The following is a 17,932-nucleotide window of genomic DNA, read 5'->3' as shown; positions in this document are numbered from 1 at the left end:
AGTGCCTAAAGGCTCCTGTTTCATTTTTTTAAAGACAAACATTTTTTCAAAAAAATGCAATGAGATAATACGATTCCTTAACTGGAAAAAAAAAAAAAAAGTTTAATTTTAAACATTCTGACAAATTTTCCAAATTTTCCCGTGATTGTGTCCATTTCTGAAAAACAGTCTATGAGGAGCATGAATTATCTCAAATGTACACTTTTGTCTGGTGGCAAGTTGGGAGAGTTGAGTTGCAGAAATGCTCATCTTAGACCTTGTAAATACTACTAATGAAGTTATTTAAATTCTTGTGGGAAGGAAAGAGTAATCATGATGAGTTTCCTCAGAGTTGTAGAATGCCATTTTATCATTTTTATTTTTGATAGTAATCTAGAGAAACCCTTTCTAAAATATTACTTTTTATTATATTGGACCCTGCCGTACTAGCTGCTATACAGGCAAGTAAGAAAAGGACAGTTTCCACTATAGAAGGTCTAATATTTAAAGGAAAATATACAGTCAGTACTGCAAGAAGCATTATTATTTACATTTAAGTTACAGCTGGGGAGTGAAATTGCCATTAATTAGAATGAAGGTGGATTTCTTCCTATTCCATTTTACCCTAATCTGCCTAAAAGTCAAATGTGTAGCTTAGCTGTGCTGGAGAACGTGAACTAGGAACCAAAATTGTCCAGGGCTCCTATAGAGGCAATGTAGGAGGTAGGTAGGTCAGCTCACCTGGCTGAGAGAGAACGGGTCACCTCTGGGGGTGCCTTTTTCTATAGACTGAAGCAGGGGCCTAGTTTAATTGCAAAACTAAAACAAAAAAAAAGAAAACAAAAACTAGTCTAGGTGACTAGCTTCAAAAGGCAAGGTGTGGAGGCAGGAATTCTAGACAATATATAAGAAGTATTTATTGAAAAATCAGGAATGTTTTTGTGAGTTAAAGAGGAAAATGATCCATATTTCAGTTACAAGTAATAGTAGTAGCAAGTAATTCATGCTTTTAAGGGTTACTTCTTCCAAAAATTCAAGTTTAACCAACTAACTAATATATCATTTCACCATTCCAGTTTCCTTTTAGGACAGAAAGGAATATATCCAGTAAAAATACAAAGCAGTGGGAAATGAAAAAAGTCAATTTAAAAATCAATCCTCCCTGTTTTTTTCTATCAACTCCTCTTAGAAATAACACCTAGAATTTTTATAACTGAAATGGATCATAAAAAAATCTCAGTATGTTCAGTTATTTATTTTATGCTTTTGAAAACACTTTTGGGTAATGGGTTTCACTTTTTCAACTTTCATATACCTCATTCTTTCACACAAAAAAAATAGAAACCTTTCAAAGAGGGAAGATGATAGCATTTTTTTTTGTTTTTGTTCATACTCGTGCTTATGAGCTGGTACTGTTCTCACTAATACGCATGATGGGCTTAAAGCTATGGTAAACATAATATACCATAAGAGGTGATTTTTAACACACTGATTTCTATACAGAACTAAATGTTTATATAATATAAGGGCTTCGTGGAGATTTAAACCAGGAAGTTAATTTATTTTACACCAGACTTTGGAAAGCAAAGTACAGAAGGAAAGGTTTGGGAGCACTAAAACAATAATGGAATCAATTGTAATAGTCAATGAAAATGTAATTAGTCCCTAAATCCCAACATACATCACTTTCATGTGGCCATGTTAGAGATGTAGGATGTGAATGAGCAAAGAAATAAGGCAGCAAGAGTACTCTTGGTGACTCAAATCGTGCTGGAAACAAGTCACTAAAGAATGGCAAAATAGCCTGAAGATTGGTCAAATCACACAAAGGGTAAGAAGTATCAGGAAAGATCTAGAGAAAGGGCTGCTCAGTTAGACCTGTTAAAATATTGTGTCCATCTGGAGGTCTTTCCTGTAGCATTCTTTGTTTTATAAGTGTTTAATGAGATGTTAAACCCTGCAGCAGAGAGTTGTGGTGGAGCACTGGAGGACAAACTCATGGAATCTCCAGTCTTTTTACTCATTCTGCTACCACTCCCTGGCTTTCTCAGGATTTGTGAAGATAGTGGGGGATATACCAAGTTAAGAGGTAGGCCCATTTTGAGGTAAACCTCTTTTCACATTGCTATGTTGAGGTGGTACCTCTGGAAACGACATATCAGTAAGATTTCCGTTGAAGACACTTGGTAAAGCCCTTCTTCCAATACCCACTCCTGTAGTTTGCCATAAAAAGGCTCTATTGGTAGTGAAGGGGTTTACCCTTACTAATTCATTAGCAGTTTATTGCTAATCAGCTATGAGATGACTGAATTCTTAACAACTGTTCTAGTACGTATCAGTCCTTTTGAAGTGACAGGGAGTTTATCCCAGTAAGCACTTTGTACATTCCATGTTACACTTTTTTTTACAACTTTCATAATTTTCTGTGAATCCTTTTTGTTCTTGGAGAATTCAGTGAGTGTTTTGTACAGTGGAACTCCTCCTGTCAAGACTTCGGAACTATTTTATTTAGAAGCATTGATTTTACAGTCTTTTAAGAGTTTTTTAAAGCTTGGCCCAAATTAGAAAATATACCTGCAAGCTAAAAATATTGTTCATGGAAATCTACATAATCACAACCTGTGTGATAAGTTCTCCCCTCGCATTATTGATTTGGCGTACATAGTTGTTCAATCAATATAGTTTTCTTCCAAAAATTTTGGGATTATAGCTCAACATTCTGCCATCTGGTCTAGAAGTCGGTCTTCGTTGAGTGCACTGAGAAGATTTTCAAGGGTAGACAATCTTCTGAAAGCTTTTTGCCCCTGGGATCCAGATCAATTAAAATTGCTCAGTGATGAATGAAAGTAGTGAAATAATTTCAGTCTAAATTTCCATTCCTTTTTTTTTTTTTTTTAATTCAGGGTGTTTGAATATATGTGGTTTTATATGTCTCTAACACCTGGAATCCAGTGAAGAAATAATGGAAGTGCTGTACAGACAGAGTGAAATCACTGTTCTTTATCCAAAGATTTGTAAGGGAAAAATAAAGATGCGACACAATAGAAAATAAAGGATATGGCACAATAGACAATAGATGAGCGTGTCAAACAAACCAGGCCAGGGGCTGGAGGGAGGATGAAAACAGTTGTATCATGGGCAGAAGCTATGGTTAAAGAGAAACCATGATTAGGACTTGCTAGTTCAATTTCTGCAACAGATTTTTTTGTGAAGGCCTCAAAGATATTTTGAGCCAACCCTTAAAAAAGGTGTTGTTTACTGTGTCAGAGTTTTCGCTTGTGGCAAATAGGATTCATATAGAATTCATGAGAGACAGTGTATTGGTTGGAGAGAGACCCATTATTGATTGAGAAGAGGGATCTTTCTTGAATCTGGCACTGAATCTCAGTACCTTCCTGTCTAGGTACTTCCCATTCCTAGCTGTGCACCTTTTGGGCTGCCAGAAGGTCCGTCACACTAAGTGTCATAGCCCCAAATCTTTTGTGTTTGGATAACTAATTGCTTTCTTCAAAAGCATGAGGAAGGATCCTTTAATAAAGGTAACCACGTTACAACCCCGTGATAGAGATTGCGCCCTTTTAAGATATAGTTTGTGGTTTAACAAAAAATGTATTAATGGCCATGGAAATAAGGAGTAAAATCAGTCCTCCATGTCCACTCTTAATCTTCCGAATTTTCCATATTGCAGCAAAAAAGAGTCTCTCTTTTTCCTGTCTTTTCTACTTTCATGAATAATCTAAGCAGTCATTCCTTGGGCATCAAATTAAGGCTAGGAAATGGCTAGGATAAATACGTGTATCTGTTCCAAATCTCAGAGCAGAGAGCTATGATAGTGACAAGGATAGATGAGTTGGAGTTCAAACTTTCTGGCCAGGCAAGCGATAGAGCCTTCTTCTGAACATGGACCTCACTGGAACAAACTTGTACCATGGCTCCTTTCCTACTACAAAACGTGACATGGCACAGAAACATAAAAACTGTATTGGATCCAATGTTTTTCCAAAGAGTCAGGTTTACTGGGCACGGGGAGCTGAGCATGCACACCAGCAAATCCCCGCCTGTTCCCTGGTGAAAAACAGCAGCCAGGCGCGGATGCGTGTTGCCAAAACAGCTTGTGCCACCTGTGCCCGCTCTGTCTGTCCTGCTGCTCCTTCCTTGGAGTGTCCAGAGAGTGGCTATAGATCAGAAGATTTATTCTGGTTTGTCAGCCTGCTCCCAGTTGCTGTTTTTTGCTGCTTTTGCTATCTGTTGTGAGAGGGACCTCAAAGCCCTCAGGAAAGGTGGTGGTGGGAGTGAGCTGCAGGTGAGGCAGGTTGTCCTGGCAGGCAGAGAACCAGCTCTGTTGCGGTGATCTTTGCTACAGCTAGTAATAGATAGGGTAGCCTGCTTGGTTTACAGCCAGCTTAGTGCGATGGCCGCCACAGAACACTGTATGAGAAGAATCAGGTCATCAAGGCTGGGGAGAGGATCTATTGAAAAAAGAAAAAAAAAAAGGAAAAAAAGAAGGTAACTTAGGCTCTATCACATTTGGAAACAGACCTCGGTACTTGTCAACAAGAGGCAGCTAAAGTGATACACTTGATGGTGAAGACAGTGTCTGTCCTGGAGAGCATCTGACAAACTCCAGCTGATGAAAAGTAAAAGAACAAAAAAAGCAAGTGGCTTAGATTTGAGGCAGCAAAAGACCACCAGGGTGTAGCTTGAAGATTTTGGTCCATAACAAGCTTATTATTTTGTAGTAATCAAAGACAAGCCTTGTACATTTTGTATTCAATTTTATCAACATATTTATCAACATATGTCACCATATTCTGACTTTTTCCCGTTTCATATAATTGTATGCAAGTTCCATGTGCCAGTGGTCTGATTGGATGTCTGTCTTTTCTTTTTGGTTTCTGTAGGATAAAATCATGGGTAGACAAGATGCAAGAAGATCTCGTAACATTAGCACGAACTGCAAGCGGAGTGGATCAGCTTGCTGCGGTGAGTAAAAAGATGCACCTTAGACCGCAATAACTATGAAGTAAAGTGAATGGTGTGCAGCATCTAGGCATTACAATCATTTCATCCCAACATATTAAAAAGATTTTGGGGAATTAAACTCTGCAGTGCTTACTGAGAGAGAAATGGATAACATGGGCATCCATCAGTCCACTCTCTTAATGTTACAGCACTTGCTCATTGCTAATATTTAATCAGTTTTTCAGTATTAGACATAAGGCTTACCATTGTTGCAACACTTCCACCTGAAACCAGAGCTTTTATGCTATATGTTTGTCAAATATGGTATCCAGGAAGCAACCATTCACAGCAGCGGAAAATTCTGCTCTCTGTTAACAAGGGAGACTATTTTCTGATACATATTTCCTGAAATGAGGCAGCTCCTGGTTAGAAGAAACATACATGAGAATGAAAACCACTTTTATTCAGGTGTTCCAATTTCAGCCAAAGTGTGTGTTGGGGAAGAATTTACAATTCTTCTGTCATTGAGAAGAAGCTTTTGTGCTACATTCCGTTCACAAAAGGTAAAAACACATCTGAGATTACAGGAAAATGAAATCACAATTCAGAAAATGTCAGGATTACACTGCCTATACAACTTGGTGTGTATACATCACAATCCACTTGATCATACATTTCCCTCTCCTCATCCCTGCATGAATCCTGTGGCCGCTTCTGTGAACCAATGGGTCTCTGGATTGACATAGAATGAAGGGAAATTTTGCTGTTACATCAGGAAAAGAAGTTATTCTGTCAGCCAGCAGAAGCCCTTGGCGTTGGGGAGCTGAACATGAAGCCGTGAGATGTGGTTTTCAAACGTCACAATCTCCCTAAATGATCCATGAAATGAATAGCAGCTGTGTTTCAAAGCCATTGAGAAACACACAGAAACATCAGGTGTGAAGTTTCTCAGATTGAACACTGTATATTAACGTATTCTTTTGACCTTAATGACTTTTTGCCCAGACATCCATGTGTTTCATGTGAATCCTGCCCCAGAAGGACATTTTCTCCTTACCAACTGTAAGAGGAGGCTAGCTGACTTACTCAAATGTCCCCATTTACATTGTGGAAGCTTCAGTTTAGATGAGATCACCCCTGCCCTATAGAAGCAAGGGCTGTGTCACTGCATGTACATGAGGAACATAAATGAGTTTATTTTAGTTCTGGCCTTTCCTAATTTGAGCGCTTTGTATTGCAACACAATTAAAGTTATATGCTTTAGATGCACTTTTTATCTTAGAAAACCCCAAACAAACTGAAAACAAGATCTTGACAGAAAGCATCAGATAGATTGATACACACACGAGTTTCCAGCATACCAGAATAGGATCTCAACAGCACAGAAATATCTATCACTTGAGCTTTCTGGGGAAACCGTAAGGTTTACCCAGCGTGGAACACTGATGGTAGTTTTTGTAGGTGGATTTCACAGGGATCTGCTGGCAGAGACTAACAAGGCTTGTGAATCATGTCTCCCTCTCCAGGTTTTGTTGAGGGGTTTCTGCTAAGAGAAGGGAGGGCCCTTTTTGCTCATCTGCTCTAGGTGTGATCTGTTCTCTTCTGAACTCGCGGTACCTCTTTTTCCCCATTGTCTCCTCATTCCGTATCGTACCTCTGATCCACCACTGGACTTTCCATTCCATTCCTGCTGTTCTGTGTGAGCTACATTTCATGTCTCCTCAACATATTCTGTTTCTGTCTCAGTTTCTACCTTTGCTGCCTGGCCAGTCTGCCTTTCTCCCTTACATTGACTTCTTATCTCTATTTTAGAATCTCTCTCCTCAGCTTTTTCCAGTGCAGCGCCTCTCCCTCGACTCTTTAGTTTGCCTTAGCATTTCCAAAACATTCTGTCCAGGTGTGTGTGGCCAGCCTGCCCCAGTGCTCCTATTGCATCTCTTCTCTTTCACAGCTATTCTTCTTCCCCCTTCTCACCTTTCGCTCCATCACTAGTTCTCGGTCCCAGACCTGTAATTTTCTCCTGTATTCTTTTTCTATTTCTCCTTCCCTTCCAGTCTCTTCTGTCCTTATTCTTTGCCTGCCATTTTTTCAGTTTGTTATCTCCTACTTTCATATACCTATCTCTTGCCCTTCGTTCTTTGTTAAGTTTTCATCTTCTCTTTCTCCCACTGCTGAGAACGCAAGGGTGTAGAGATCACTTGTGAGACCACAGCAAGCCTGAACTTTAGCTGCAGAGGTATGACGTTCTCTAGGAGTGATGCTCTCTGGGTTGGAATACACCTCTGTGTAGGTTCTCAGGGATTTGGGTGATGAAATCTCTTCAGTGACCTGTAGGTGCTTTTCAGGCTAAAATTTGTTAAACACCAAGGATCTTTGAACACACATGTTGAGTTTTTAATCTATAGTGCAGGAGCAGTAGGGTATTTCAAAGGGAAATGAGTTGCAGAGGATTTCTAACTTCAGCAAAACAATGAGTTAATGTCTCCACCATTTTGCCTGGCATTTCCATGCAAAGACTACCGAGTAAAATAGATAATGAGAAGCCAAGAGATTGACGCTGTCACTCTTTTTTTCCCTGAGGAAAATGTTAGTTTATGTAGTTAATATTCAGCAAATTTACTAGCCGCTAAAACAGTCTTACAATGAGAACTGCTGGGCAAACATAATAATACATAGTGCTACCAGCCACACTTAAAGTATACCACAGTGACATTCACGCTGAAGAAAAAGATTAGTCTGTGAATACCATAGGTAAGTTTCTTTTTGAAAGTCAAAATTTAGAGCAAACTTCAAGGAAATAATATGTTGTCTCACAGGGTATCCACAAGGTGGTCAGTGTGTGCTTGTAATCCTAGGATTAAAAGCATGAAAGGGGGATGTTTCCATGTAAAATAGCCTTCTGTATCAAAGCCATTTGTTCGACCTGAATTGCATGATGTCTTTCTCTAACCACAAGGTTTTAATTAGCTCTCTTGCCTGCAAGGGAGAATGCAAAGCCCTGAGAGGTGTGAGCCATGAAGTCTCTCCTTTTTTCTTGTTTACAGGCTATTGTCACTTTCCCATTTTTGAATGGCATCCTTTTTTTTTTGTCTGCTTGCTGCCTATTAACAGTTAGTCAAGTCTCTTCTGAAATAAACCACAATCTTGGAAAAACGGAGACTGCAAGACATTAAAAACAGCATGCTTGCACGCCTGTCATTTTTATTCACAGAACTTGCCTTCAGTTGCTCAAGCTTTAAAAATACTTAACAGTCAGAGTGAATTTGCAGCTTTTTTTCTGATTATTGCTCCTTCTAACTCCAGAATTGTTTAGACCAAGGCTGTAGCATTCACGTGTTTGGAAAACTTCAAAAAAGAAATAAAGTTGTTTGTTTTTTCGTCTCCTTCTCCCTTCAAAAGCAGAATGACTAATACAAAAAGAAGGAGCAGACTGCTCCTATTGTAAAACAGTAGATGTGACTTTCTGTGAACAGCTGTAGAAGAAGAGTGTATAGGGTTGGCAAGCTGTACTTTGGTCAGACAGGTTTTTGGTAGGAGAAATGTCCTTCCTTGTTCTAGGGAAAATCAATCTTAATTTGGCCAAGTGATGAGGTTAAAGCTCAGAGCAACGGCGTGTAACAGATAATAACCTTTAAAAAGCCTGGCCAACCTCTCCCTGGACTCAGGGAAAGAATTCAGCTGATTCAGCTGAAGTTACAATCTGTGTCTGCTTCATACAATTGAGTCTTTTATGAAGATCTCTCAAGTGACCAAGATAGATACAAGTGACCACTTCCCTAGTCTGCTGGCCACACTATTTCTAATACAAGCCAGGATGCTGTTGGCCTTCTTGGCCACCTGGACACTCTGCTGGCTCATATTTAGTCAGCTGTCAACCAACATCCCCAGGCCCTTTTCCACCAGGAAGCTTTCCAGCCACTCTTCCCCAAGCCGGTACCACGGGGTTGTTGTGACCCAAGTGCAGGACCTGGCACTTGGCCTTGTTGAACCTCACACCATTGGCCTTTGCCTGTTGATCCAGTCTGTCCAGACCCCTCTGTAGAGCCTTCCCACACTCAAGCAGATCAACACTCCCACCCAACTTGTCGTTGTCCGCAAACTTACTGAGGGTGCGCTCGATCCCCTCATCCAGATCATTGATAAAGATATTAAACAGAACTGGCCCCAGTACTGAGCCCTGGGGAACACCACTGGTGACCGGCCACCAACTGGATTTATTTCCATTCACCACCACTCTTTGGGCCCGGTCATGCAGCTTGTTTTTAACCCAGACAAGTGTACGCCTGTCCACACCATGAGCAGCCACCTTCTCCAGAAGAATACTGTGGGAAATGGTGTCAAAATCCTTACTGAAGTGTAGGTAGACAAAGCACAAAGGAAACATCATCTTTAATTTACAGGTGTGCCTTTACTCACCAATTGATCTTTGCCCTGAAGAGAGAATCCTGATCCAAACAAGAATTGAGCTCAGATTTTAATTTTTCCATTTAGAGCTTTAACTCCAGACCATTCTTCCTCTGAATTAGTTGTGATAAATACTGCTTTGCTGATATGAATCAACATGAATACTAGTACCATCTAAACCTAAGTTCTGTTATCAGTGACATCGATCATGTAGTACCTCCTTGTGTCCTTCAAGTCTTATCTATACTGTCTGGGAGTGGTCTCAAAATAGTCTTCCAAAAAGAATTTTAAAGCATGTTTTTAAATACTAGGTTTTTTGACATTATTAGGAGTTCAGGTGAGATCTGGAGAACTCCAACTTGGGTTTTATACCAATATAAAATCCTCATTACAATAATGCAAAGATTGCTTCAATTAGGCAGGAAGTCGGGATTCAGGATGCCAAAACACTCAGCTGGTTGAAAACTGGTAGGGCTTCACTGACTTCAGTGGATTACACTGATTTACATTTGCTAAGAATCACGCCTAACAACATTTAATTTACAATTCAAGCAGGTAAAAAGTACTTTGAAAAAAACCCAAACATTTTTACACAAGAAAGAGGCTATAGCTTGATCCTACTGCTGCTGTAGTTCCCCAGCTGAAAAGTGTATTGTTGGGTCCTTTCTATGGTTTAACATATTTTTTTTTCCCTAGAAGAGCAAAGGGAATGTTTATAAGAAGGTGTTCCGTATACAACAACTTGAGACTTGAAAGCAGGAATACAGTATACACAGGAAAATCTTTGTTAAGGAGGTACAAGATGTCCAACGTGCTTCTTTAAATGTCTCTCAACAAAGGCACAGCTTAGTATATGCCCTTTAATGTCATAAATATTGTGTTTTTAAATAAAAACCCCCAGTCATGTAATTGTGCTTTCAACTTAAAAAGGTTCATGTAACTTTGTCTTACTCATGAGCTCTCTGTGCTGTCAGGCATTATGAAGCTGCTGGAAATGATATGCAGTTTCTACAGAACAAATAGACTTCTAGTAAAAAATAGGAAGGAATAGAGAGCACCTTAACAGAATTTTAAAATCCATGTAGCAAAATAAATATTGAGGATGTATCAGATCTCAGTAGCTTAATTTAGCAGTAAGCATTATGTCTTAGTAAAGGCAAAAAGCTGCACACAAAGTTCAAAGTGACATTCTATACCTATATTCTATACCTATATTCTGTACCTACCTCAGCACGCAGTAAAAAATACGTGAAGAGCCTACTGAACTACAGAATTAAGTAAATAAATAGTCCCATTTTGATGGAGGTATGCTCAACTTCCATTTTTACATAGACCTTTCACAGCAAAGGCCCAGGATTAAGCTAATTGACAGCTCTTTTAATCTAATAAACTACAACAAGTAGGCTTCTGACTTCCAGCTCCTAAAATACCTCTAGGGACAGGGGAGAGGAGGGAGGGATCCCTGCAGTACCCAAGAAAGGAGGACCTCGGAGCACAGAACGTGCCTTGTAGCAATGCAAGAGCTTGTCTGTTCCAAACTGATTGAAGAGAATCCTCTTTTACATAAACACCGTATTAAAACCGTGGGTCTGTTGTAAGAGCTTTGACGTGACAAACACACTGGAGCTTCACTATGACTGCTACAGCAAAAAAATGTCATCTTGCACTGGGCAACCTTTTCAAGCAATGGCATAATTGAACGATACAGCAGATAGAGAGGCAGTTCCAAGGAAATTTAGTCTCTGAATCTGTTTCCTTTTTGATACGTTGCTGGAAAAACAATCCATGCATGATGTTCATAAGGCATGCTGTTATTACAGTCCCAGGAGCTGTAGGGTGAATCCGTATAGACTGACTTGGCCTTTAAATGGTATTCATACTGAGATAGAAATACCGTTTTTTTCCTCCAAAATGAGAGAGAACTAGAAAAGGATATTTGATATATGGTGAAGAGTTCCATTCACAGAATGAGTCCACCAGCAACTGTTAGGATTTTTTTTTATTTATTTTATCTCTTGAATGCTGTTTTATAATAATTAGCTCTTTCTTGCTGAACAGCCAGCCGAGGTTCTGCATGAGCACATTTCCTCCATTGCTCAGTGTGAGGTCTATGTGCCTAACGCACAGATGGTGTGAGTCTGCTGAAGCGCTCAGATTGGCAGCAGATCCCCAGTCCATGCTTCTAGCTTTTCAGGTCTTGGTCAGTCTCCAGAGTTTAACTGAGATGAGTGACTTGTAAGAGAGACCGGTCGCTGATTTGAACTGCCCCGGAATAGGGATGTTCAGGAAAGCTTCCTTCTGCCAGAAGGAATTATAACCTCGGGGTAATTTTCTGTTGGACTCATTGCAGATTTTAGCTAAGATAGTGTTGTGTTCTAGAGGCTCTATAGAGAGAGGCATTCCACTACCTCATTACCTATAGAAGCTGTCATATATCACTTGCCTTGTTCTCTTCATTACCGTTATAGAGGTCCGTGCAAGGGGAGGCTTTAGCAGCTTACTTGAACTTAATGTAAAATGTGTATCTGCATGAATTCTTCCTACTGTCATAGGCCGTCTGAATTTCCTGCCTCAAAAGGCCGTTTGACAGACAAGTTAAAAATAAAAGTTTTCATTCTTACTATTTTTCTCTATGATGGGCATGATACTGATGTGGCTCTTTATTTAAAATCATAATGTTAAAGGGATAAATTAACAAAGGCTTTATATAAATTTGAGATTATTTATTAAAAAAATTAAGCTGATTCATAGAATTGAAATTTCAACTTATTTTTACTAGCTTTATTACTTTTTTTTTTTTTTTAATACTATATTTATCAGGTTGGATTCAGTTTGAATATGCTTTAGCCAGAGGCGAAGTTTTGTACCTCGTGCTATTCTCTGATGAACTACCAGATGGACCTAAGGTATATGTGGCAATGTTCCAGAATATATTAGGTTCACCCTTTTTAAGGTTGAAGTAGTAGAGAGGTTTATGATTAAGAAAAATATAAAGAAGAAATGTGAGAACTTGTTGGTTTTTTTTTTTGTTTTTTTTTTTTTTTTTAAAGTGGGTTTTATTTTAAGAATAACAACCCAAATAAACACATTTGGTTTACATTTCCGTGGAGATCTTGTCTATGGTCTTTGTAAGTCTGAATTTCACTTGGCTGTTCTGATTGCCATAGATTCTGAGAGGTTTGTCACTGTTTTGACCCTGAATTTTAAGAGACTTTTTACTTCTGACCAATAAAATATTAATATATTGGTGTGCATTCTTCATCCTTCTTCACGCCTGAAAATGGAAAATGTAACTAATACCACAACACTTGGAGGCACAACTTGCACAAGTGTAAAGCCGTTCTCTGTGTGCCCTGGGTAAATTCTCCAGTGCTTCGAGAAAGGAAAGCTTAAATGAGTTGAATATAGGAATTAAGTAAACTTTCATATTCAGTGAACAAATTTTGACACTCAGTGAAATTCACAAGATCTCCAGTCACAAAAATATTGTATCCTTCTTCTTTTGTCTCTTTTTGTTGTTCTCAATGGAACAAAAGACTAAATCACTTTTTTTAACATCAAATAAAATAGAGAGGAATTCTTATCCTCATAAAAAAGATTCAACTAAATTTTGAAGAGTCATTTTGAAATTAAAATAAAAAAAAAACCACAAGTGTGTTGAAGCTGTTGAAGCTGTACTTCTTGTACCCTCATTGGGCAGCTGGTTTTATATATGCTGAAACTTCCCTGAGTTCAGGGCATTTTTATGAGTGGTGCTGGTAGGTCTGTAACTGCAGTTTTCTGTGAAAGTGCACTTTGTTACGTTGTTTTTCTAAGAAGCTGGAGAAAAACCTGAAAGCAAGGGAACAACTCCTTAATTTTTTAAAATGCTTTCAGAAATGAGTAATAAAATAGATAGTTTACCAGAAAGTGGGATTGGACGAGTGGAATTTGTGTGAGGCTGGTGTTCTTAAAAGCTGGAATTCTTTCTAAGCATAAATTGGCTATTGTACACTATTTACATTTGTGTCTTTTGTTTCATCCCTAAGGCAAGGGCACCAGTTTGCTGTCTGAGTGGGGTGTGGTGAAGGGAAGTGAGGGCAGGATTACTTTTATAATGGAATTATGAAGGGGTTGGTAGAATGAAACATGGGCATTTCAGGTATTCATTGAGAAGCTGGAGTCCATTTACCAGAATTAAAATAATGTATGAGGTGGGTTAGACTGGTTAGACATTCCTAAAATACAGTAACAGATTTTTTCGTAATACGGTATTTATAAAGGGATGTCCCATTTGGGGTATACCACTGCCACTGCTGTGTTCTATGTGCAACCAAATACCAAAGCTGCAGGCATTAAAAATAGAATACCCTCCAAACTAAATTCTGTTGAGTTTACACATTGCTAACCAATGTCGAGATGTCAGGAAAATTAAATCACTTTTAAAAATGCAGTCTGGGAAATTTGAAGACACATCTGCAAGTTCTCTTTGTAATCCAAATGGAAATTAAGAGATTGTCAAAATACAGGGAGCCTCATTTATTATTTGCAGATGCTACTCTCCCTCTGTTGCCTTAGCAATAAACTGGCATTTTGAAGAGTTCCTTCTTCCAGCAAGCAAAATCAGCTGTAAGTCGCTGAGAATAAGTGGCTGCATTAGCAAAGCTTGCTCAGGCTCAAGGGAAGGGGTGGCCTAATATTACCATAGTTTTAATTACTATTTGACGATCTGAATAATCTTTGGGCAAAGCACTGTTCTCGGTTCATTTGTAACTTTTCATTAGCATTAACATTAATAAAATCTATCCTTTTGGTGCCTACGTTCAGATAGCCTTCATAGAAACTGAGAGCAAATCAAAGATTTTCCTTAAAAAAACCCCACACACCAAAACCAAAAAACCTGAACATTATAGCTAACCAGTTTCCAAGTCCTGCAGTTAGTAAAATACCCAAAAGACTCTGCTAGTTCCCAATGACTTAAAATTACCTTTGGGAAGAGAGTCAGTAGGTGTTAAATTGCATTAAGAGCAGGTGAGGCAGGACAAAATTTCCTTTGAATAAGTGAGTTTGAAAAATTACATAAGTACCCACCTCAAAATATGCCAGAAATGCAGAAGAAATGCGAAACATTTTCTTCCTATTGTTCTTCTGTTACAAGAAAGATTCAGTTGTACATGTTGTACTCATCATGAGTTGGGATTTTTAGGTTCTCATCCAGTCCCAGCTAAAAGCCTGAGCTAAAACTGCTGTGAAACCAATAAATGATGTAGTCTTGTTACTTAATACCGCATTGCTATCACTATGAAATGAAATTGAATGCCTTAAAATACATTTTTCCTACAAAGGGGGATTTTTAGATCTGTTTTTGATCTTTGTACAACAGCAGAGGTACAAAGCCAAACTCATGTTTTGTGAAGGTTTGAATACAAAGTGATAATTATAAAAATTACTTCTTAATTTTGAAGTCCTCTAGACTACTTTGTTAATTATCAACAGTCAAAAGTGTCTGATGATTCCATCCTACAAAGTATCCCTGATTATCTGCTTTCCTTTGAGTAGGCACCTGAGTGGGCCAGTTGACTCTGGCACTACTTATACTCTCTGCGATGCTAACTAACTGAGGTGTAAGTGCTCCCAACATCTTGCAGAATTCAACCTGAATGTATTACTTAAGAATGAACTCTCTCTGATATTTTTTTTTTCCTAATGTGCACATCACTACTATGATACATTACGGTTTTCAGAACATCAGCTGCCCTGTCACTTGTCACCCCGGATCTTTACAGCAGTCAGTGATCAAGCAAGTGATTCTGAAAAGCAACAGATACAGTAAACTGTTGGGGTGGTTTTTTCCTTTGTGTTGTTGCCATGAATTTCAAGAATGAAGGCATCTGTGAGTTGCTAAGGAGCAGCTGTAATATTATTTATACATTATATATAGCAGAGAGTAAGACATATTTCAAATACCCAGACTGATTTCTTTGAACATACAGAATGCTCCTTGGGAAGGAGCGTTTTTCAGTGTGTTCCACAATGGATCGCTTGTGATTCAAAGAAAAGAAATGTCTTGTGAGAAAAAAAAAAATAATCTCTGGCACGTATTAGAAATAGAAAGTATTAGTATAACTTTGGAAATGGGATACGGTAGGAAGAAGATAGAATTTGCTCCCTCTGGCCAGGTTATATAGTTGTTTGCAACTACTAAAAAATTGAGCTAAAGGAAAATATCTACAGTAATAAAAACTTAGCAAAAATAATCACTCACATGAATCGGAGTGGTTATTTCTTTTTTCTGACTTTTCCTGATTCCACGATCTCTTCATATGTTTGGATGTCGGTCAAACGGCCCCCCGTCTCCACTTTTATTACATAAATGAGGACATGACATGTAACTTCATGGCACTCATAAAGCCAAAAAATTGAATTGTTGAATATGTGAGTGTTATTAGTTGATATTTCATTAGCTAAACAAAGTTATTAAAGCCGAAACTGTGATTCTCTAAAACATGTGGAATATTGTTGATAAAAGAATATAATTTTGTCTAAATATTTGTTTTGAAAATTGTAACATTACCCAATATTTCAATAAGAAATGTACTTCTATGTTTTCAAGCTAGATGATTCCCTTTGTATCAGGATGAAATACTAATATTTTTTTGGCTCAATCTGTACGATTTTGTTTTGGTTGGGGAGAGGGGGAATGGAGAGCAACGAATGAGCTCAGAGCTCAGCAACAACCTGGGCCAATTTGAAGTAGATGTTTAAATTAGAAAAACTCTTAAATTATCCCATTAGCTACATTTTTATTGGATATTCTGATATGTTGTTTTGGTTTTGTTTGGTTGGTTGCTTTTTTACATTTTAATTCAATAAAAAATTGTAAGGCAAATCTCTTTAGTCTAGGTAAGAGTGAATAGAAATCACAGAATCATAGAATAGTTTGGGTTGAAAGTGACCTTTAAAGGTCATCTAGTCCAACCCCCCTGCAATGCTCAGGGACATCTTCAACTAGATCAGGTTGCTCAGAGCCCCGTCCAACCTGACCTTGAATGTTTCCAGGAATGGGCCATTTATTACCTCTCTGGGCAACCTGTGCCAGTGTTTCACCACCCTCATTGTAAAAAATGTCTTCCTTCTATCTAGTTGAAATCTACCCTCTTTCAGTTTAAAACCATTACCCTTTGTCCTACCACAACAGGCCCTGCTAAAATGTTTGTCCTCATCTTTCTTATAAGCCCCCTTTAAGTACTAAAAGGCCACTGTGGCGTCTCCCTGGAGCGTTCCCTTCTCCAGGCTGAACAACCCCAGCTCCCTCTGCCTGTCCTTATAGCAGAGGTGCTCCAGCCTTCTGGCAATTTTTGTGGCCCTCCTCTGGACCTGCTCCAACAGGTCCATGTCTTTCCTGTGCTGTGGGCTGCAGAGCTGGATGCAGTACTGCAGGTGGGGTCTCACCAGAGCAGAGTAGAGGGGCAGAATCACCTCCCTCGACCTGCTGGCCACGCTTCTTTTGATGCAGCCCAGGATACGGTTGGCTTTCTGGGCTGCAAGCGCACATTGTTGGCTCGTGTCCAGCTTTTTATTCACCTCCAATCCTTCTCAGCAGGGATGCTCTCAATCCCTTCATTCCCCAGCCTGTACTGATACCGGGGGTTGCCCCAACCCAAATGCAGGACATTGCACTTGGCCAGTAGGTTTGTCAGGCTCATAGAAGGCCAGTAAGTTGGTCAGGCAGGACTTGCCCTTGGTGAAGCCATGCTGGCTGTCTTGAATCACCTCGCTGTCCTCCATGTGCCTTAGCATAGCTTCTAGGAGGACCTGTTCCTTGACCTTCCCAGGCACAGAGGTGAGGCTGGCAGGTCAGTAGTTCCCGATGCTCTTGTATCAGAATGAATAAAGCTCTGGAAGTTCCTGTTCCTTTTGGTAACTATCAAGGTGACTTGGGTCCTTGTTCAGCCTTAAGTTTAGAAATCTCAAAGCTACATACATTTGTTAACACCCAGTTCCCAGCTAAATGTTAGCAAAGACCAAACATAATTCTTCAGTTCTTATTGGTTTTAGCAGAGAATTATACATTGAACAGGAGCAGCTTTGGTGTCCAGTGCATTACTCCAGTCCAAAGCATTACACCCTGGATGGGATTTCAGAAGTTATCTTCAACCTGTCAGCTGGGCTGGACCCCAGCAGTGTCGCTCAGGCACCAGGGTATTTCTATGTCTTGTTCCCCAACAATCACAGCTCTGAATGCTCTTTTACTTTGAGGCCAGCTGTGTATCTAAGCTACTTCTCTGCATTTGTGATGTACTGTGCTTCAGCTAATAAGTCATCTGGGGTTGCTGGCACATGAAGTGTCTGTTGTAGAAGTAGTGGCTCTGGACGTGGCATCAGATTAGCTCTTTCACAGCCAAAGGTAATAAATTTTGGGTGGCTGCATGAAGAAACATGCAAGCACTTGTGAAAAGTGTTCTCCAGTTCTTCCAGTTCCAGGCAGTTAATGCTGAGATAACGTAGTTTCTTTTGTGTATCTTCAACCTGAGTCCGGGAGGGAGGGGAGTTTTTAGCTCTGACTGCACAGTTTTAAGGGAGCTGGGTGCTGGTAACAGGGTCTGGC

General features: G+C 39.3%; 1 protein-coding gene across 5 annotated transcripts in view; it reads left to right on the top strand.

Moving 5' to 3' along the window:
• Positions 1–17,932, top strand: part of CACNA2D1 (calcium voltage-gated channel auxiliary subunit alpha2delta 1) — a 430,557-nt gene that overhangs the window by 50,429 nt on the left and 362,196 nt on the right. For all 5 annotated transcript variants that reach the window (XM_063323544.1, XM_063323542.1, XM_063323543.1 and 2 more), the window contains exon 2: positions 4,881–4,962. In XM_063323544.1, the coding sequence (XP_063179614.1) occupies positions 4,881–4,962 (82 nt within the window). The remainder of the gene's footprint in view (positions 1–4,880; positions 4,963–17,932) is intronic.

The sequence above is a fragment of the Chroicocephalus ridibundus genome, chromosome 1 (assembly GCF_963924245.1).
Source record: "Chroicocephalus ridibundus chromosome 1, bChrRid1.1, whole genome shotgun sequence".
NCBI lineage: Eukaryota > Metazoa > Chordata > Aves > Charadriiformes > Laridae > Chroicocephalus > Chroicocephalus ridibundus.
The sequence above is the reverse complement of the archived record's forward strand: the minus strand, read 5'-3'. Positions and strand labels throughout refer to the sequence as shown.